General features: G+C 40.2%; 1 protein-coding gene across 1 annotated transcript in view; it reads left to right on the plus strand.

The window, feature by feature from the left end:
• Positions 1-18,533, plus strand: part of DYM (dymeclin) — a 337,031-nt gene that overhangs the window by 63,096 nt on the left and 255,402 nt on the right. Inside the window, exons 4-6 of the mRNA XM_044243021.1 lie at positions 150-243; positions 1,231-1,364; positions 13,667-13,739. Coding sequence (XP_044098956.1) covers positions 150-243; positions 1,231-1,364; positions 13,667-13,739 — 301 coding nt within the window. The remainder of the gene's footprint in view (positions 1-149; positions 244-1,230; positions 1,365-13,666; positions 13,740-18,533) is intronic.

Below are 18,533 nucleotides of genomic sequence, written 5' to 3' on the forward strand. Positions count from 1 at the left end.
TTGTTTATTTTTCCTAATTAGAATGAAAGTACAGTAAGGTTTGTCTGTGGAGCAATTTCAGTTTGACAACTTGGTTTTATAAATGCTGTAATATGTTCACTTTGATTTCAGTTAATTTTAACTTTCTAAAACCTTATCTTCTCTTGCAGTTGTAAACAACCCTCGAACAGGAAACCTTGGTGCACTAATTAAGGTCTTCCTTTCTAGAACCAAAGAACTAAAACTTTCAGCAGAATGTCAGAAGTAAGCTGACTGATTAAATCATGTTCTCTTTATATTTAGAAATATGAGTATTTTTTGGGGGGGATAGAAATAGATTATGGTCTTTTGAAAGCTGTAAAGGAATTCTCATTATTAAAAAGTAAAAGAGAGGTTATAATTTACTGTACAAATCATTGTTGTGGGATTATGAATTCTGGAATCTGTTTGATTTCAGTATTTTAGACAGTCTTCAGAAATACATTGCCTAAGGTTAATAGTGATGTAATTATTATTAAAAAAGGTAGTTCCTCTCCATTATCACCACTGCTCATATTTAGTTTAAATAAATTTGAGGATTATTTCATTCCACATTATTTCCTTTCTATCTTTCCTCGTAGAGGAAAGAAGGCTCAGATTAGACATTAGAATATTATTTTAATTCCACCATAGCTAACATAGGTATTATAATTTTATATTTAATACATTGGAAGGTTAATCGATGCACTCAACCATTTTTTAAAACCATTTTGGATGGCAGACTCTTAAGAAATGGTCATTGCCCTGCTTCCAAACAAATTATATTTAAAAAATTAAAAAATTAAAAATTAAAGTTTCTTTTGAGATCATGGTTACTAATACAAGTAGCAAGTATTATATGGGGCTGCTGCTAACAGTGCCCTACTTAAAATTTTGGTTGTGTGCTTGCATATATTCTCTTTCTGTTATTATACTTAAAATTTTTTTTTTCACTTTTCCTTGAACTGCCTGTGTATGGGACAAGTATGAAGTTCAGAACAATGAGCAGTCATGCCTAAGGAAAATATTTTTATTAGGTTGACTCACTAAAATACAGAGAATGAAACATGAAGGAGACTGGAACAGTGTAATAAATCACGAACCATGAAGAGATAGAGTTATTGTCTTTATATTACAAGTAGAAGGGGCAAAATGCTTGAGAAATGAACTAGATAGCGCTCATGCTCTTGATTCAGTATGGATTCTCGTGTGATTTTGGTTTTTCCTTTGCAGCCACATCTTCATTTGGCAGACACACAATGCTTTGTTTATTATTTGCTGTTTGCTGAAAGTGTTCATCTGTGAGATGTCAGAGGAAGAACTGCAACTTCATTTTACTTACGAAGAAAAATCTCCCGGCAGTTACAGTAAGTATTGCCTTTGAAGATGTTCTAGGGATAGCGTGTGTGACAGGGAAGGATAGAATTTGAGGAATAAAAGTAGAATTTTGAAAATTCTATTTTTCTTTTTATAATTTTCATTTCTAAATGACCTGGCTCTCTCACTCTTTTTTCCTCCTGTATTAATTATAGTAAGCCAAGACACAAATTCTTTCTTTCTTTTTTTCCCTTTTTTTTTTTAATATAAGAAAGCAAATAGGATTGAAACTTTTATTTGCTTTGGACTTCCATGAATATGGAAAATAAAAACCACAAGTATACCTTTCAGAAAACAAAGATGTCAACGTTGGTTTTATTACCAGGGTGATGCATTATGGAAGACAGCCAATCAGAATCGCAGATTTTGTAAATGTTAAAGATGACTTTCATAGGACAGAACAGGCTCTGGGTCTTTGGGACTACTTGATCAGATATAACGTTTAAGGACAATTTTACGATGCTGAAATGTGTGGTCTTTTTCTGAAGACATGGGGAGAGGTTACCATTCTCTCATGATATTGCTGGGATTGTGTTATGGGGTTTTTTGCCAGTGTTAGGAAGGTCTGTAGTTTTCCAGATGATGTTTCATTTTTTAGCATTAAAACTTATAACCAAGGAGTAGAAGGGCAGAATGGGATTCTTACATGAAATATGGGGAATATAGTATTTTGCATCCCACATTCATGCTAACTTGTCTCTGAGGGTAAAGGCAGTGTTGCTCCTGAGATCCCTGGGTTCATTTTTCAAAACACATCTCTGCCTTCTTTAGGCTTTTTGCCTACCTACAGCTTTATATGTTGATTTTTGAGTTTTTAAAAAATAAATGTGTTCCATTTACTATTGTGAGAATCTGTATTTGTTAAGCATATACTGATGTTTAAACAGAGCTTTTAATCAGAATTGTGTCTTGCATGTGTTAATTTTGTAAGGCTAGGCTTTGTTTTTGTGGTGCTGAAAGTGCCAAGAGCGGCCGGGCTTGGGGAGTTGCAAACCTTTCCACAGAAGGTCTAACAGCAAGAATGGAGTCCATGTTTACCCCGCGGCGCCTGAGAGCTGAGCCAACCAAGAACCTGCAAACCCAGCACTTTGTTCTGCTTTATGTCAAAACAGTTATGCTTGCATTGTACTTTAAAATAAATACAATAACATTGTGTTAATATAAAATTATTTGTCATACATACCATTGAGTAAGTTGAAGCACTTCAGAGATATGCTGTATTTATTTTGAGGCCCAGAAGGACCCTCTTTGAACCCATGCTTCACACTCATACCCCAGTTTGAGAAGCATGGTGTTTGTTTTTTATGATTTTTTTATTAGAGAGCACACACGCATGCGCACGCACACACACACATACACACGCACACACGAATGGGGGAGTGGCAGAGGGAGAAGCAGACTCCCCGCTAAGCAGGGAGCTGGATGTAGGGCTTGATCCTCAGACTCTAGGATCATGACCTGAACTGAAGGCAGATGCTTGAGCCACCCAGGCATCCCGGGAAACATGGTTTTGTTGTACATCCTACATAACCTCAAGTGAGGGCAGTGTAAAAAGGACACTTTTCAGCCATGGGGCACATTATCAAGATGTTTATCTCACCAAAAGAGGCATCTGTGAGGTCTAGTACTGGTAATTTTGTCTGTGCACTGACAGATTGTCCTCTTTTTTTATATGGAGTTAGCACTTCAGGATTTTATACACATTGTTTTGTTTTATTCTTTTCCTTTACAGTTGAGACTGCTGTTGATCCACCAGTTTTAAGTCCAGTAAATATCTTTTTGAGGTTAAAGACTTCCCATTTTTGGCATGTGTAATTATTTTCATTTTAGTCATACATGTTGTTAGTTTGAGATATCTACTTCTCACTGGTGTTAAGTCCTTTTTACATTTTCTTTTAATGTCTTTTTATAATTTGTAAAAGTAATAAAATTAAATGAATACATAGATACTGTTAAATGGTAACAACAACAACAAAAAAAAAACAAAAGAAAAACACACCTCACTATGCAGTACCTAAAAACATCTGTTTATCATTTAGAATGTGAATCTTAAAATCAGATGTGCGGGAGACCGCGTGGGAGACTGCGCAAGGGTCGAGAGACTAGACAGTAGTACGGGTTGCTCAGAGGTTGAATTGACAGAAGTGGAGGACCACCTACAAACAGCTGATCAAAGTCAGCTGAGGAATTTGAGGCCTTTTTTTGGTTCCATTCACTGTAATTCTGCTGTGATGAAGTGGATGTTGCCAGCACACGAGGGTCATATGACTCTTCGTAAGCTCCCCATTTATAATAGAAATTTGTGAGACTGTCCTGCGTGAACATTTCCCCACAGGCTCTGTATGTGGTGGCAGATTGTTTGCTGGAGGGAATTTGTATCATTTTGTAAATATAACTTTCCACTAGTGCATGCCTTTGAGCATAGTCAAAGAGGACAAAACTAGCCCTGGGCAAAACCATGAAGTACTATAAAATTTTGTGTGTTTTCCCTTTGCCTTCAATGTGAGTACGGCCTTCTGTCTTGGGATCATCCCCCATTACCCGAAGATAGTAACTGATAGGTTTTGTATCTCATAAATCCAATATTTTAAGTCCTTAGGGATATGATTTTTTTTTTAGGGACATGAATTTGTAATTTGTTTCCACAAACACTATGGTGGTTTGTTTCTTTATGTGTTTGATGATGTTGATTGTGAGCTTTTGTTTGTTCATCTTAATCTGAGGCCCCAAATAAAGGAGGGATTTGCATTTGCTTCTAGAGGGATCTAGACTGCATCACCTGAGGCCATTTAACGAGGGATTTGCATTTGCTTCTAGAGGGATCTAGACTGCATCACCTGAGGCCATTTAACCTCCTTCAGAGGTTCTTGGCTTAATGTGACCACTTGGGGTTCAGCTCCCCAGTAGCAAGGTGGTGGCATGCCTTTGTATTGGCAGCTTTGGATTGGCGTTCGTCTGGGTCAGCCTACCCTCCGGGTTTGTTTACTGCTCAGTATTTTACTGTGGATTCAAGCCACAGTCTGTTTGCCTGTGGTTGTTCTTTTTGGTTATGGTGCAAGGATCCCTGGAGATTTCCTCTACTTTCTGGAAGCCCATCAGTGCACTAAAAAGTGTATTTTAGCCAAGAACTAGTTGTTTTGTACAGGAGGCCTCTTTGGAGTAACTACTAATATTGTCGCCAGTGGAAGGCAATTACAGTTTCTTTACAAATATTTTTACATCTTTTTCAGATGAGGGAAGAAGTCTTTGGAGATTGAGACTGAAGATAGAAACACAGACACACACGCGCGCGCACACACACACACACACACACACACGGGGAGAGAGCTGGCTGGAAAGCCCAGGGATGTGGGGGGCACTAGGATCAAGAGCACAGAGTGGGAGTGTGGGTTTGCACTGCAGGAGTGTGCCACCTGTGCCAGCAGCGCTGTGGGCGGGCAGTGGGGGGACGGAGGACCCGGTCACCTTCCAAGAGCTGGCACACACGGCAGCTAGTTAGCGCGGCTCTCTGGAGAGTAGAAAAGGGACTGGAGATTTGTTGAGTCCAGGTAAAATGCTTGCTTAACCACATTTCCTCGGCATAAAATAGTTTAATATAGATGTATTTTTAAAAATTTTATTTTGTAGGAATTGCTCTCAAGCATAGTGGATTGAACCCACATGCTTATCTTTGCTTTATTCTGAAACCCCGATAAAATATCAGTGAAGGGACTTTTAATAAGTCATGGATTTATTATTAAAGAGGAGGAAAGGGGAACACACTGTTAGTAACATTTTTCAAATTGGAAAGTTGAGTAATGATGAACTCTACTGATCAGTGAAAGCTGAAGGTTAAATGCCTTTAGGGTCGGAGAACTACCAAGAAACAGCCAGTTCTTGTCATAGAGCCCTGGAAAGGCTTAGGAGTTGGAAGTACCAGGTGTCTCTGAAGGCAGACACCTTGCAGGAGTGATTGAAGGAGCAGCTGGGCGCTCAGCTCTTCTCCAGCACCACATGCAGTCAGGAGACCACCCCCTCCTCGGTGAATACTAGAATGTCTTCTCCGAGGGGCTGAACCAAGAGGACCTTCCTCTACTTGGGAGCTCTGGGGTGCCGTGGAGGGATGGTCTACTGAGAACAGGGCTAAGAGCAAAGGCTACAAATGGAGGAGTGAGGCATCTTGACATGGCTTCTAAATGCAGGCACTGGGCTTGTGCCCACTACATCCCCTTCCCTCCAGAAGGTTAATGCATACACTTGTGGAGAAAATGAACCCAAACCAGGAAAAAGATGTAGAGATGCTGATGTTTGGGTGTCTCAGCGATACAGCTCCAAACTCTCCAGTGTGAGCCACCACTTGCAGGCTGTGCCTGTGCACACGGAGCTTCCATCATCATTGGCCTCCTTCTGGCAAATAAATGGAGACTCAAAGATCCTGAACAATTGGAAACAACTTCCAACTTCTGAGAGATCAAAATGAGAAAAAGTGGTAGAATATAGAATATTTATGGAAATTTAAAAAATCCATAATCATACTTCTCTAATATAACTACTTTCTTTTCCTTCCTTCCTTTTTTTTTCTTTTTTTTTAAGATTTTGTTTATTTGCCAGGGAAGGGGGGGGAGAGAGAGAGAGAGAACAAGCACAAGCAGGGCAAATACCAGGCAGAGAAAGAAGCAGGTTTCCTGTTGAGCAAGAAGCCGGATGTGGGACTCAATCCCAGAATCCTGGGATCATGACCTGAGCTGAAGACAGGTGCTTAACCCACTGAGCCACCCAAGCGTCCCAACTACCTTCCTTTTCATTCTCCTCTGGCCGAAGACATTTTTACGTTTTTATTTTATTAATTATTTTTGAAAGATTTTTATTTGTCAGAGAGAGAGGGAAAGAGAGAACACAAGGGAGCAGGGAGCAGCAGGCAGAGGGAGAAGCAGGCTTCCTGCTGAGCAAGGGGCCCGTTATGGGACTCATTCCCAGGACTCTGGGATTATGATCTCAGCCGGAGGCAGACGCTTAACCGACTGAGCCACCCAGGTGTCCCTGACTGCATACCTTTTTGAGACTCTCTGGAAGTATATTCAAAACCCATGATGTATTCATTTAACTAAATGCGCTAGAGGTGAAACTTTTGAAACTAGTTTTGAATTCTTTCAGATGGCCAAAGTGCTTTGGCTCTCAAGGCAGCAGTGTTTTACTCTTCTCTTATTTTTGCTTGGACTAATCCTTAGGGCCTGGGGCAAGCTGTAGCTCAAGAGGTAAACCTGAAATTGGTAGATGAATTGTTTCTGTTTTATTTTCGTCTTAGTATAAAACTCAAAGAGTTTAATTTCATTAGTTGAGTAATGCAAAAAGGAGAAAAGAAAGAAAGAAAGAAAGAAAGAAACCAATTGCTAGAAAGGACTCACGAAAGCATGGATTTATTCTTTTGAAATATTTTGCATATAAGATTTGTCATCTGTCTTTGCAGAAAAATTAAAGTGCTTCTAGGACCTCCTGAATTGTTCTTCGCCTTACAATAAGTGATAGTGTTTTTGATATTCCTCTCTTTTCTCTCCCTTTCTTTTCTGTTATCAGTGGAACAAAACGTTAAACTTTATTGATAGGCTTACTTTCCGATTTCAAACTGTATCACAAAGCTGTAGTAATTGAAACAGTGTGGTATTGGTATTAAAGCAATACAGATCAATGGACCAGAACAAGGAGCCCAGAAATAAACCCATGCATATGTGGCCAATTAGTCTATAACAAAGGTGCCAAGTATATATACGTGGAGAAAGGGCAGTCTCTTCGGTAATAGCGATGGGAAAATCGGAGAGCCGCATGCAAAAGAAGGAAACTGGACCCCTGTCTTGCACTATACACAAAAATTCATTCAAAGTAGACTGAAGACTTGAATGTAGGACCTGAAACCTTAGAACTAATAGAAGAAAACCTAGGGGTAAGCCCCCTGCTATAGATCTTGGAGAAGATTTTTTGAATCTGACAGCAAAAGCAAAAATAAACAGGTGGGACTACATCAAACTAAAAAGCTTCTGCCAGCAAAGGAAACCATCAAGAAAATGAAAAAACAGCCTGTTGAATGGGAGATGTTATTTCCAAATCATATATCTGATAAGGGGCTAATATCTAAAATAGGGAACTCAGCCGGTGGCTGGTTCGGTCGATGGAGCATGCAACTCTTGATCTCAGAGTCATGAGTTCAAGCCCCACATCGCATGTAAAGTTTACTTAACAACAGCAACAAAAATCCGAAGGGTTCAAAAATCTTAGACCTCTTTTACAGTTATTGTGGTGCATGGCCCCGTGAGCAGCAAAGCTTCCATCACTCTGCATGGATTGGTGTGGGAAGTCCTGCACAGGACCAGTGCAAGTGCCAGAAGTTTTGGGAGATGGTGGAGCTGCAGATCCCCTTGAAGAACAGTGACCCTCAGGAGGACAGATGCCTCTCAGCACTGTCAGGCTTAAGTCCACTCCTAGTTCCAAGTTCTCTAAGTATGTGTTTTGGGGGATTAACAGCACTTGATGAGGCCAGGACTGTGGATATTATCCCACAGATAATTGGGATGCTGAAGAAACTCAACAAGAAATAAAAATCAGTCAAGAAGCTGGCCAAGAAGCAGATCCTTTGAATCCTGGGCCCAGGCCTGAATAAGACTGGCAGGTTCCCTTCCTTGCTGATCCACAATGAGAGCATGGTGGCCAGAGTGGATGAAAAATAATAAAACTGGGATTTAAGAGGATAATACTTTAAATTGGCCTAGAATCTAAGTATATGTAATGCAGTGCAATACCCTGTCATGTATATATTCTGTATAGTTTGTAGTTGCTTACTAAAATCTATTTCCATACTTTCTCCAATGTACCATGAAACTGTTTTCTACCCTCTTCTGTTACCAACAGTTTTTATACTATGCTCAACATAGAAATAAAGAAGGCATATTTTATAATAGAACCTGGAAGACTGTATTATCCTTGAGTATAATTAGAAACATTTCCATTTGACTACAGTAATAGCAGACAGCCAGAATTATTACAGATTTTATTGGAATATGTGGGACACAGTCTTATAAATATTGTAATGCATTAAAATGTAGATCAATTTGAATTTTAGAAAAGAGTGAGTCCATCTGCTTTTCCTTCGTTTACGATTATTTTATAGACACATTCAGTTTTTCTCATTAGAAGTTTAAATATGACTTTGTAATACTTTAGAATAATTCCAATATTAGTTTCATAATTAAAACTGCCAATTACAGACTCTACCATGGTTTTCTGAATATAAGTTTATAGTAAATACACTCTAGCTTATGTGTCTTTCATCTTAAGGAAGTCAGTTTTGCTGTGAACTTTTTAGGCACTCAGGGAACCTGTTTTTGGAATATAGCTCTGGTATTTCTTGATTATGCTTTTAATACTTGTTTTTGGCACAGTTGAGCAGCATTTAGAAACCAACAGCTTGACTTTCTGCATGCAAAGTAAGCAACAATGAGCTCTCTGTGTTTTAATATTTCCATGTTACCTGATTTAAATGACCCATATGTTTTCTTTTTTCTGGCTGCTTCTTTGTTTTCCATTAGTGCTATTTTTTTCCCTCTTCCTCGAGTGAGTGCTTTTTTCATTATTCTTTTCTCCCTCTCTTCCCTTCTCTTCCTACTCTGGTGGAAGGTATTTGATTATAACAGCATCCTGGTCTTCTCTGGTTCCCTCCCTAGGGAGAGTGTGGTGTGTATGAATGGGTGCCGAATGACTCCCGTTTCACGTATAGTTGATGGGAGTTGTAAGGGACCATGGATATCATCTGCTCTTTCACTTGCTCCTTCCCCTGGTGTCACTCACAGGCACGAGAGAAGTAAGCTTAGGGCTTTAAAGCGGGGGAACCCCAGATAGAGGAGATTTCAGTGACCTTGTTCTGCACAATACATATGATAACAGTTTATATTTATTCATTGTTAGAGGCTATTTCTAAATTGGGTATTTAAATCAAAGACTTCCAGTATGCGTTGATGAATGTGTAACAGATCCCTTGATGTGTAAACGAATACGGGCTTTTTCATATCTCTCCCCTCAGATTTACCAGGGGTTTGTATTTGGGGTCTTCAGTGAGACATGGTTGACCGACTGGATTTTTTCCAACTTTAAAAATAGTTTGTAAGGATTTTTTTTTTTTTCAGGTTTTTTTTTTTTTTTTGAGTCTGTATTTGGGTTCAAATCCAGTCTCCGCCACTTATTTTAAGTTAACCGACCATTCTGAGCCTTGAGCTCTTTATTCGTAACATGATGGTGATGATCATACCTTCTCCTTAAGAGTTATTGTCAGGATTTGGGGCGCCTGGGTGGCTCAGTGGGTTAAGCCGCTGCCTTCGGCTCAGGTCATGATCTCAGGGTCTGGGGATCGAGTCCCGCATCGGGCTCTCTGCTCGGCGGGGAGCCTGCTTCCCTCTCTCTCTGCCTGCCTCTCCATCTACTTGTGATTTCTCTCTGTCAAATAAATAAATAAAATCTTTAAAAAAAAAAAAGAGTTATTGTCAGGATTAATGTGACATGACGAATGAAATGCTTGGCACAGTGCCTCTCCAAGAGGAGGGTACTCAGTAAATGTTAGCTATGAATATGATCTCCGAGAAGCTGACATTGAAAATATGAGCGTATTTGATTGGAGCTATAAGAGGCAATTTAAAACTCTTTAAGAGAGAAAAATTGTGGGTTTAAAATTTCACACTAAACATACTGAATCTCTTCAGAGTCCTTTGCTCAAAGATCTTCAGTTTGCTTTGTTACTGACCTGAAGATTTCAAGGACTTTTCAGATTCTCTTTCCTGTGAGAAATGCATGAGTGTTACTATAATTTTTGGCAGGTGAGTTTATATTTACTTGTTTTTATTGGCGCTAAGGAAGATACTTGGCTTCAAATGAAAGCTGAGTGATATAAATGTTGCTTGGAAAAGAACGCCCTATGAGTGACTTGCTTAATGTCAGACCTGGTAAGCGGTCAAATCTTGTCACTCTTCATTTGATACACAATTATTTGCTTCTAGCTTAGTCCCAGAAATAAGAATATGATATTTTTTTTTTTTTAAGATTTTATTTATTTATTTGACAGAGATCACAAGTAGGCAGAGAGGCAGGCGGGGGAGGCGGAGGGGGAAGCAGGCTTCCCACTAAGCAGAGAACCCGTTGTGGGGCTCGATCCCAGAACCCTGAGATCATGATCTGAGTTGAAGGCAGAGGCTTTAACCCACTGAGCCACCCTGGCGCCCCAAGAATATGGTATTCTGTAGCAATGTTTTTATTTTAGTAATAGAAGTTGATAGAGATTTCAACTGGAGACTGCCTGTTCTTGTCTTTTGTTAAATTTTGGCCTTAAAATGGTACATTTCACTTGTATGAAATATATTTATTATAATTTCATTACTAAGTTGATAATGATGCTGTGAATATATTCCTTAATTGACCTAAGCTGTAATCTTGGCAGAAGTGATGGTTTAGATGGCACATGGAATACAATACAGAATCCTCTTCACTGTGTTAAGATTTGAGGGTGAGATGTGCTTGCACCCCAGAAGGAAAAAAATCCAACCCTCTCTGGTTCTTAGCATTTGTTCTCTCACTTTCCGTAATTAAAAAACTTCTGACTACTTGGCTGAACAAGGATATGCTGTTAAAATGGCCTGCTGATTTGGTCTGGAATATTCTTTAGGGAATCAAGGAATGATTTTAAATATCCTTACTTGGGTGTGGGTCACTGCATTCTGTAGGATGAGCCATGGGATGACACTGCAGCAAGTTGTATTAGGTATGTATCATATGCCAGGAGATGAAGTTGGAGCAGGTTATTGACTGACTTGGGTTGTGTTGGACCACTTTCGCAGTGAGAAGGATTTTAGTTACATCTGCTTTTTATTGTGTAGCCTCAGAGACCAGTGTTACTTATTTCCAAATTCTATTTTCTCACTGGTTGAGCTAAGCCTCGCACTTCTAGAGTACGATTTAATGTAGTTACTGAATTTGGTTCTTGCCATGTTTTCTTTGTAGCATTGATTGGTGCTTTTATGATTCAGTATTCTCTTCCAGCTCTGTACTCACCTCTCAGAGGGTTACTGTGCCAGTTCCATTTATGGAAAGTCAGGAAGGAATTTCTTCATAATTTCTGAATGCCAGGTGATAGTGTGGTTTAGAAAAAAGAATTGCTAAACTTTGAAATTCCCAGTCCTTTGATGCTTCGGAAATAACCACTAGATTTGTACTAGGCCCTGGGTGTGGTTTGGCGAACACGTTTTGAGTATATGTTATGTGTTAAGCTCTTTGTCAGTCGTCATTCTCAAGAAGTAGAGTCCAGAGGTTCCTGGGTTAAGAATCTGACTCTTGATCTCAATTCAGGTCTTGATCTCAGGGTCTTGAGTTCAAACTCCGCACTGGGCTCCATGCTCGGCATGGAGCCTATTCTTAAAAAAAAAAAAAAAAAAAAAAAAGTTAGAGTCCAATGGCTGCCTGCCCACGTATAGAGAGAAATTATAGTATAATGTAACCTATGTATACAATGAAAGACATGAACAAGGCAAAATATTTTGTTGGTGATTTTTTTTTCTTCAGGGTGAGGCAGGAGATTTGGGTTTTATGGAGGAGAGGAAGATTGAGGATGGTGCAGGTGAATCAAGATTGGCTTTTTAAAAAGTCAGCTTTTTATTGTTGGAGGGCATTCTTGGCAGAGGGAATGTTATTGAGGAGGCTTGAAATGGCATGCAGCAGGCCACTGGGTATTGTTGGAATATAAATTGTGAATAATGGGGGGAGATCATGGTAGAATGAGGTACAGGGTCTGTGTCTTGAAGCATCTGGTGACCTGTACTTACAGCACTTGAGTTTTTCTGATACCTAGTGTTCAGTTAAAGCAGTTGAAAAGATGTAAGCTAGGAGAGGGAAGGAGGGGGTTTAGTCAGCTCCATTTGACAGCAGTCTAGAGTTTGGATTGGAGAGAAGTAAGATTGGATGTAGGAATACTAGTTAGGAAGGTTGAAAGAAGTTCAGGAGTGAGTTTTAATTTAGTGAGCTGGTTTCATTGAACCGAGATGATGAAATAATGAACAAAAGCATGTATAAGGAGTACAGAAAAGAGAAAACATCAGAGAGGTAGGCTGTGCAATTGAGTGGACCCAGAGATTGGTTAAAAAAAGCATACACGTGAGTATCCTGGGCTTTGGCCCTGGGTTCTTGATGTGGTCCCCAAAAGGAAGTAGAAAGAAGCAATAAGTGGGTTTCAAGTACTGGGAAAGATGGGTTCGGTTTTGAACATGTGGAGTTTGAGGTACCAGTGATGCATCTAAGTGGAGATGGCCAGGAGGCAGTTGGATATAAAGATAAGAAGGAGTTCACTGGAGAGACCAAGAGGAGAACGGTCGCTGTAGCAATCACCAGCATGTTAATAATGATTAGTGAAGGGGGACACAGGGAGTGGGGAGAGGAGGAAGTCAATGGTGGAACTCTGGGGAACACACCCATGGTTAAAAGATATATTCTGAGGAGGCAGATTATGGGAATGAGTAGAAAAAGATGTAGACTTTAAACAAGGTGTTGTAGGAACCGGGGGGAATAAGAATTTCATGAAGGAATAGGTGTCAGTAGTGTCCAAAGCCAAAAGTCGCATGAGCTGTTGGAAATTAGCTTTGGAAATTAGACCGTCATTTAGAGTGGTTTGGGACAGAGAAACATTTCTACAGGAATGATAATTTGCCTCTTATCCTTGCCACTTACTCTGTGACCTGGGAAAGCCATTTTACCTCTGGCTCTTTATTTGTAAAGGGATGGAAACCCTCTCACTGGGTTTCAGTCTGTGATCTGTGGAGCCCCACAGGTTCAGAAAAGGTGCTTTGAGGGCCATCAAGGAGATCTGGTGTTTGATCAGATATTTACTGGGGAAAAGAGGTATAGGCATTCTGTTGACTCAAACAGAGCAGCTAAGGAGGCTTGATTTTTTTTTTTTTTTGGTCTGTTTTATGTATTTCACTTCAGTATAAGATTTCATTAAAAAAAAACACAGTATAAAATGAGAGATTTAAAAACTGCTGGTCTACAGGGACCATAAGAGATGTACACATTAAAAGTTATATAATTAATAGCTAATGTTCAAAATTCCTATACTAAATGAAGATTGTAGTATGTACTGACTTACAGTTTGGATTTTATTAGAGGTCACCATTAGAGTCTGAGTTTATGTGATAATAACAGTTGTTATTCTCATTAGGAATGAAGACTGAACTTGTACAAAGCTCTATTCTATTTCATATTTTGTTAAAAAAATTTTTGTGTGTCTTACCAGGTTCTGACTCTGAAGATCTTTTGGAAGAATTGCTCTGTTGTTTGATGCAGTTGATCACTGATATTCCACTCCTGTAAGTTCTGGCCAAGCCAGGATTTGCTTTATCTTCTTTGTGTATTGAAGATGGTGACTGATCATGTTGAAGAGTTTGTGAACGCAATTCCTATATGCTGTAAAGTGTTCTTTTTAAAGCAGTTACTCTCAATTTTTAAAAAAAATTGTCTCTGAGCCTTTTCAGACATTTTCGTAATTGCCTCTCCCCACTAGTGAAATTTGAATACCCCAGATACACTGAATGTCTCTTTATGTACTGTGGCCCTTTGGAGGGCCACAGATCATTATAATATCTGTGAAGTTTTTCACCCCTGAAGAATCAGTTTTCACTCTCTTAGGAGTGATATCACCCCATGGAGAATGCATTTTTTAAAGGAATTATTATTTTTTAAAATATTGTATTTTTAAGTAATCTCTTAATTAAGAGCCAACATGGGCTCACACTTAATAATCCTGAGATCAAGAGTCATATGCCCTACTGACCAAGCCAGTCAGGCACCCCTAAAGGAATTATTTTTTGAATAAAGAAGAAGGGTTAAGATTGATTATGATGGAATCGCTGTGAATGTGGGGATATCATTGGATATGTGCTGCTTGCCTGTGGCCCACAGAGGAAGGACTAGGTATTCGTGAGAAGATGGCTTCCCGGCCTCTGTTGTGCATAAGTACAGCATCCAGAATTGTAATCTAGATTTAGAAACAAGAACCACCAAGCCCTGTGGTAGGTCGGTCTGCTGATGTGCACCCGGAAGGCAGGGCTGAAGCCACTGAAGAATCACCCGGTGGCGAAGGGCACAGGGGAGAGGGTCCCATGCAGGTGGAGCTCATGTGGCAGACACAGGTAACTGGAATTTCTGATGTCCTTCCTTGCCTTCTTTCCGACACATCTCCAATATTGTTTGGGAGCCACTGTGTGGCCCAGCTTAGTTCTCAGGCCCCAGGGGAGCTAAATGTGGCCCTGTGACGTGGTTTGGGCCAGTGCTGTGTGAGCAGAAGTCATGAGCTTGCAGGGCGTGTATCTCTAGCTTTTTGGCCTGCTGCCCTTCTCTTCTTTCCTGGGATGCAGAGGCAGTGCTGGGGCCATCTTGAAGCGATGATGATGAGTGCCACATGCAAAGAACAGGGTCCCAGGAGTATGGGATTTGAATGATGCCGTAGAACTATTATATGAGCCCTACATGGCTTATCTTTGGATTTCTTCTTAAGTGCAAAAAAATAGATACTTGTTTTGGTTAAGCCACTGTGGTTAGGTTTCTGTTACATGTGGTCAGATGTGGGAAGGGAAACACATAGATTGTCTACTATTTACTTGTCACTGTATGTGCGAAGCTTCATGTGTTCTTGACTTAATTTTTAAAATAGTTCCATCTCTATTGTGTTTATGTCATTACTAAATACCTGGGGTTTAGTTTATATCCTCAGTGAGGACATTCTTCCCCCCTCCTTTGTTAATAAAATGTCTTGGTGAAGTTAAGGGGAACGGGAGTAGTAAATCTCTTCAGCTGGTAAGTAAGACTTGAATACAGTGGATAGACCAGTCACTTAAACACTCTTGAAGAGCAAGCAGACAGTGTTGTAATATATCAAACATTTCAGTGTTTTAATGTGTTTATACTTTTTAAATGAACTGAAAATGCACAGACAACCAGATGTCTTGTATTATGTACACTCAGCTTTAACCAGCTGCTGAAACAATTTCTTATGATTTAATGTTCTTGGAACTCCATCCTACAAGAAGGTTTGTCTTGGTAACAGTTTCCATGTGAAACCAAATTACTATTTAAATATTTCATTTACTATAACCATCGTGCAGTGTTGTGGATCAGCTTCTGACTGAAGGGGGATTGTGAACTTGAAAAGTGGGGACGCGCTCATTCCTGACTGTCATCAGTCTCACGGTAGACTTGGCACGTTGGCACGTTTAACGTCGACGTGTCCCCGCACCATCAGCAGGTGCGCAGCAAGAAGAATGTGACGTTCATGTCCACCAGGGCAATTCAGAACTCACTTAAACATTTCTTGTGAAGCTGTGAAATCATCCCGTTAATATTGGAAGCCAGTGATTACCAAGAGCATAGACAGATACTTAGAGATCTATACAGTAAGTTTGAAATGATTCTTTATTATTAAGAGCACAGTCAACTGCAGTGGTTTAAACTCCCAGAATTTGTAGGGATTCACTTGTAATAAAGCTCGACTTTCAAGTAGTTAGTAGATACTGCTTCTCAGAAAGATTGGATATGTTGATAAGACTCATTCTCTGAGAGTCTAATCTTCAAAGTCTGATTGAAATACACATCTTCTAGGAATCCTTTCTAAATTCCGTACCTCTCAGCATTTATATATTTAAAATAAAGATTAAGTAATTCACAGGCTCATCACTAGATGTTTTTCAGTGTATATTGTGTTGATCCCACTGAAATTGAAATGAATCTGCCAGAAGTAAAAGCCTGTTTCTGTTATACTTTGTCCATGATCTTAGGGAAGTACATGGGAAGGGATCGAGTAAGATGAAGGTATTTTCCTGAAGAAACTAATAGAAAGCATAACAGAAAGAGCGTGGGTTGGCATGCCAGGGTTGAAAGCGCAACACTTAAAAAATTTGTGATGTGGATTGGTTCTCACGGTCTTACTGTTGAGACACTGAATGAGACCCCGAGGACTCAGCTCAGTGACAGGGCTTCAGATGGGCCCTGGCAGCCGAGCCACATTGCTGGATGGGCCCAATACTTAGGTTTGCTCATGAAGCTTACTATGAAGTAGACGTTATTTTGAGAACTTTTAACCTGTCTTTTTACCTGTTTTCGGTGTTATTTTTGTGAAAGCCATCACTGTTATCTGTATATGGTGATACTTTTGTCAACCATTTCTTGTCCTGCCCCTTTCTCTAGTGCCGCCACTCCAGACAGGTCCCTGTGAAGTCTGCTCGGAGTGGGCCATTCTGCTGGCCCCAGGCCAGACATACAGCCTTTTCCTCTGAGATCCGTTTCTGTGTTCTTCTTAGCAACCTGTCAACTCAACCGTTTAGTTCTTAGCCTGGCCCTCATTTGCAGATTTTCAGTTATAATTTTATAAGAATGTTTATCTTTTTTTTTTTTTTAAGATGTATTTATTTATTTATTTATTTATTTGTGGGGTGGGGGAGAGGGAGAGAGAGCGAACACGAGAGGGAGAGAGAATCTCAAATAGACTCTGCACTGAACCCGATGTGGGGCCCGATCCCGCATGAACCTGAGATCGTGACCTGAGCTGAAACCAAAAGTCAGATCCCAACTTACTGAGCCACCCAGGTGCCCCAGAACATTTATCTTTTTTTTTTAATAAGTTCTATATTGATAAAGCTGAGACATTCCTAGTCGATTGCCTTCACTGCCTTTTTCTGGGTGTGTCTAATTGTGTAATGTGACTTTGTCTACCTCTCTAGTACAGGGGTACTGTTGTTATCTGCTGACCTCGTCCATCTCGCTCCTGTTGCTTTAGCCGCATCCGTGTCCATGCTGATTTGGGACAGACCAACCCACACCTGTCCCCAGGACCTTTGCCCCTGCTGCTGCTGCTGCTGCTGCTTCCTCCTTGACTATCTCCCCTCAGATATCTGCATGGCTCCTGTCCTGACTTTCACGCTTCCTTCTGCTCAGGGGAGGTCTACTTCTCAGGAATAACCGCTCTGACCACCCTAAAATAGGAGCACTCTTCTCATTCTCTGTTCTGACATCTGCTTTGTTCGTTGTCTTTATACTGAACACGGCTTTGCACATTGCCTGTTATCTCTCTCGCTTGTATTTCTCTAACATTAGAAGGATGACTCTGTGAAAACAAGGACTGTTCTCGTGCCTGCATTGGTTTTGCTCACTGCTGTTATCCTTAGTATTCAGGCTAGCGTGGTATGTGGTAAACTCGACAAATATTTGTTGACTGAGTAAGATGGTAGGGGCACAACCTGTTCAGTGCGCTTAAAGCATTTTGTTCGTTTGTCATCATCTAGTCTGTACAGAAACACAGTATAGTGCTAAGGCGCGTTCACTGCAAATGCAGTGGCTCAGAGCCCTTTGTAGTTGGTATATTATATTATGAAAACTAGGTGTCTCATAGACCGGAGAAACAGAAATAGAAAGGGGCTATAGAAGCAGAAACACTGAGAACTGATATCCTCAGATATTTCCAAATAGCAATATTTGAGGAAGTGGTAGATTAGTTATATTAATGTTGAGTGGTCCAAGACTATGTAGTGTAGGGACAATCAGCTTTATAGCTCAGCAGTCCTTACATTATCCCTTAACAGTATAATAATCTCTCTCTTGTTAAGTTCATTCTGAAAAACATATATTGGGACTATGGCATTTATCTGTAAGGTACTAGGCCCTCTACAAAGAAAGGTTTGGCTTCTGGAGCTTAGAGACGGACAGATAATATAGAAAGAGAGTCCATGAGGCACCTGAGTGTCTCAGTCGGTTAATCGTCTCCCTTTTGGCTCAGGCCATGATCCCGCAGTCCTGGGATCCAGCCCGCATCGGGCTCCCTGCTCAGCAGGGAGGGAGCCTACTTCTCCCTCTGCCTGCCGCTTGTGCTCTCTCTCCCTGCTTGTGCACATTCTCTCTCTCACAAATGAGTAAAATCCTTAAAAAAAAAAAAAAAAGATAGCCCAGAAGGAGGAACTGTTCCTAAGTTCAAGAGTCATTTGGAACTGTAGTGATTGGTAGTGACTGTATCAGCAAAGAGCCAGAGAGGGGCCTGCTCAGGACCTCTTGGGTATAAATAATGTATCTGAAGAATCACAAGTGCATTTTGTTTGAGTAGAGCATACGGGTTGTGG

This window comes from Neovison vison, chromosome 3 (genome assembly GCF_020171115.1).
Source record: "Neovison vison isolate M4711 chromosome 3, ASM_NN_V1, whole genome shotgun sequence".
Classification (NCBI taxonomy): Eukaryota; Metazoa; Chordata; class Mammalia; order Carnivora; family Mustelidae; genus Neogale; species Neogale vison.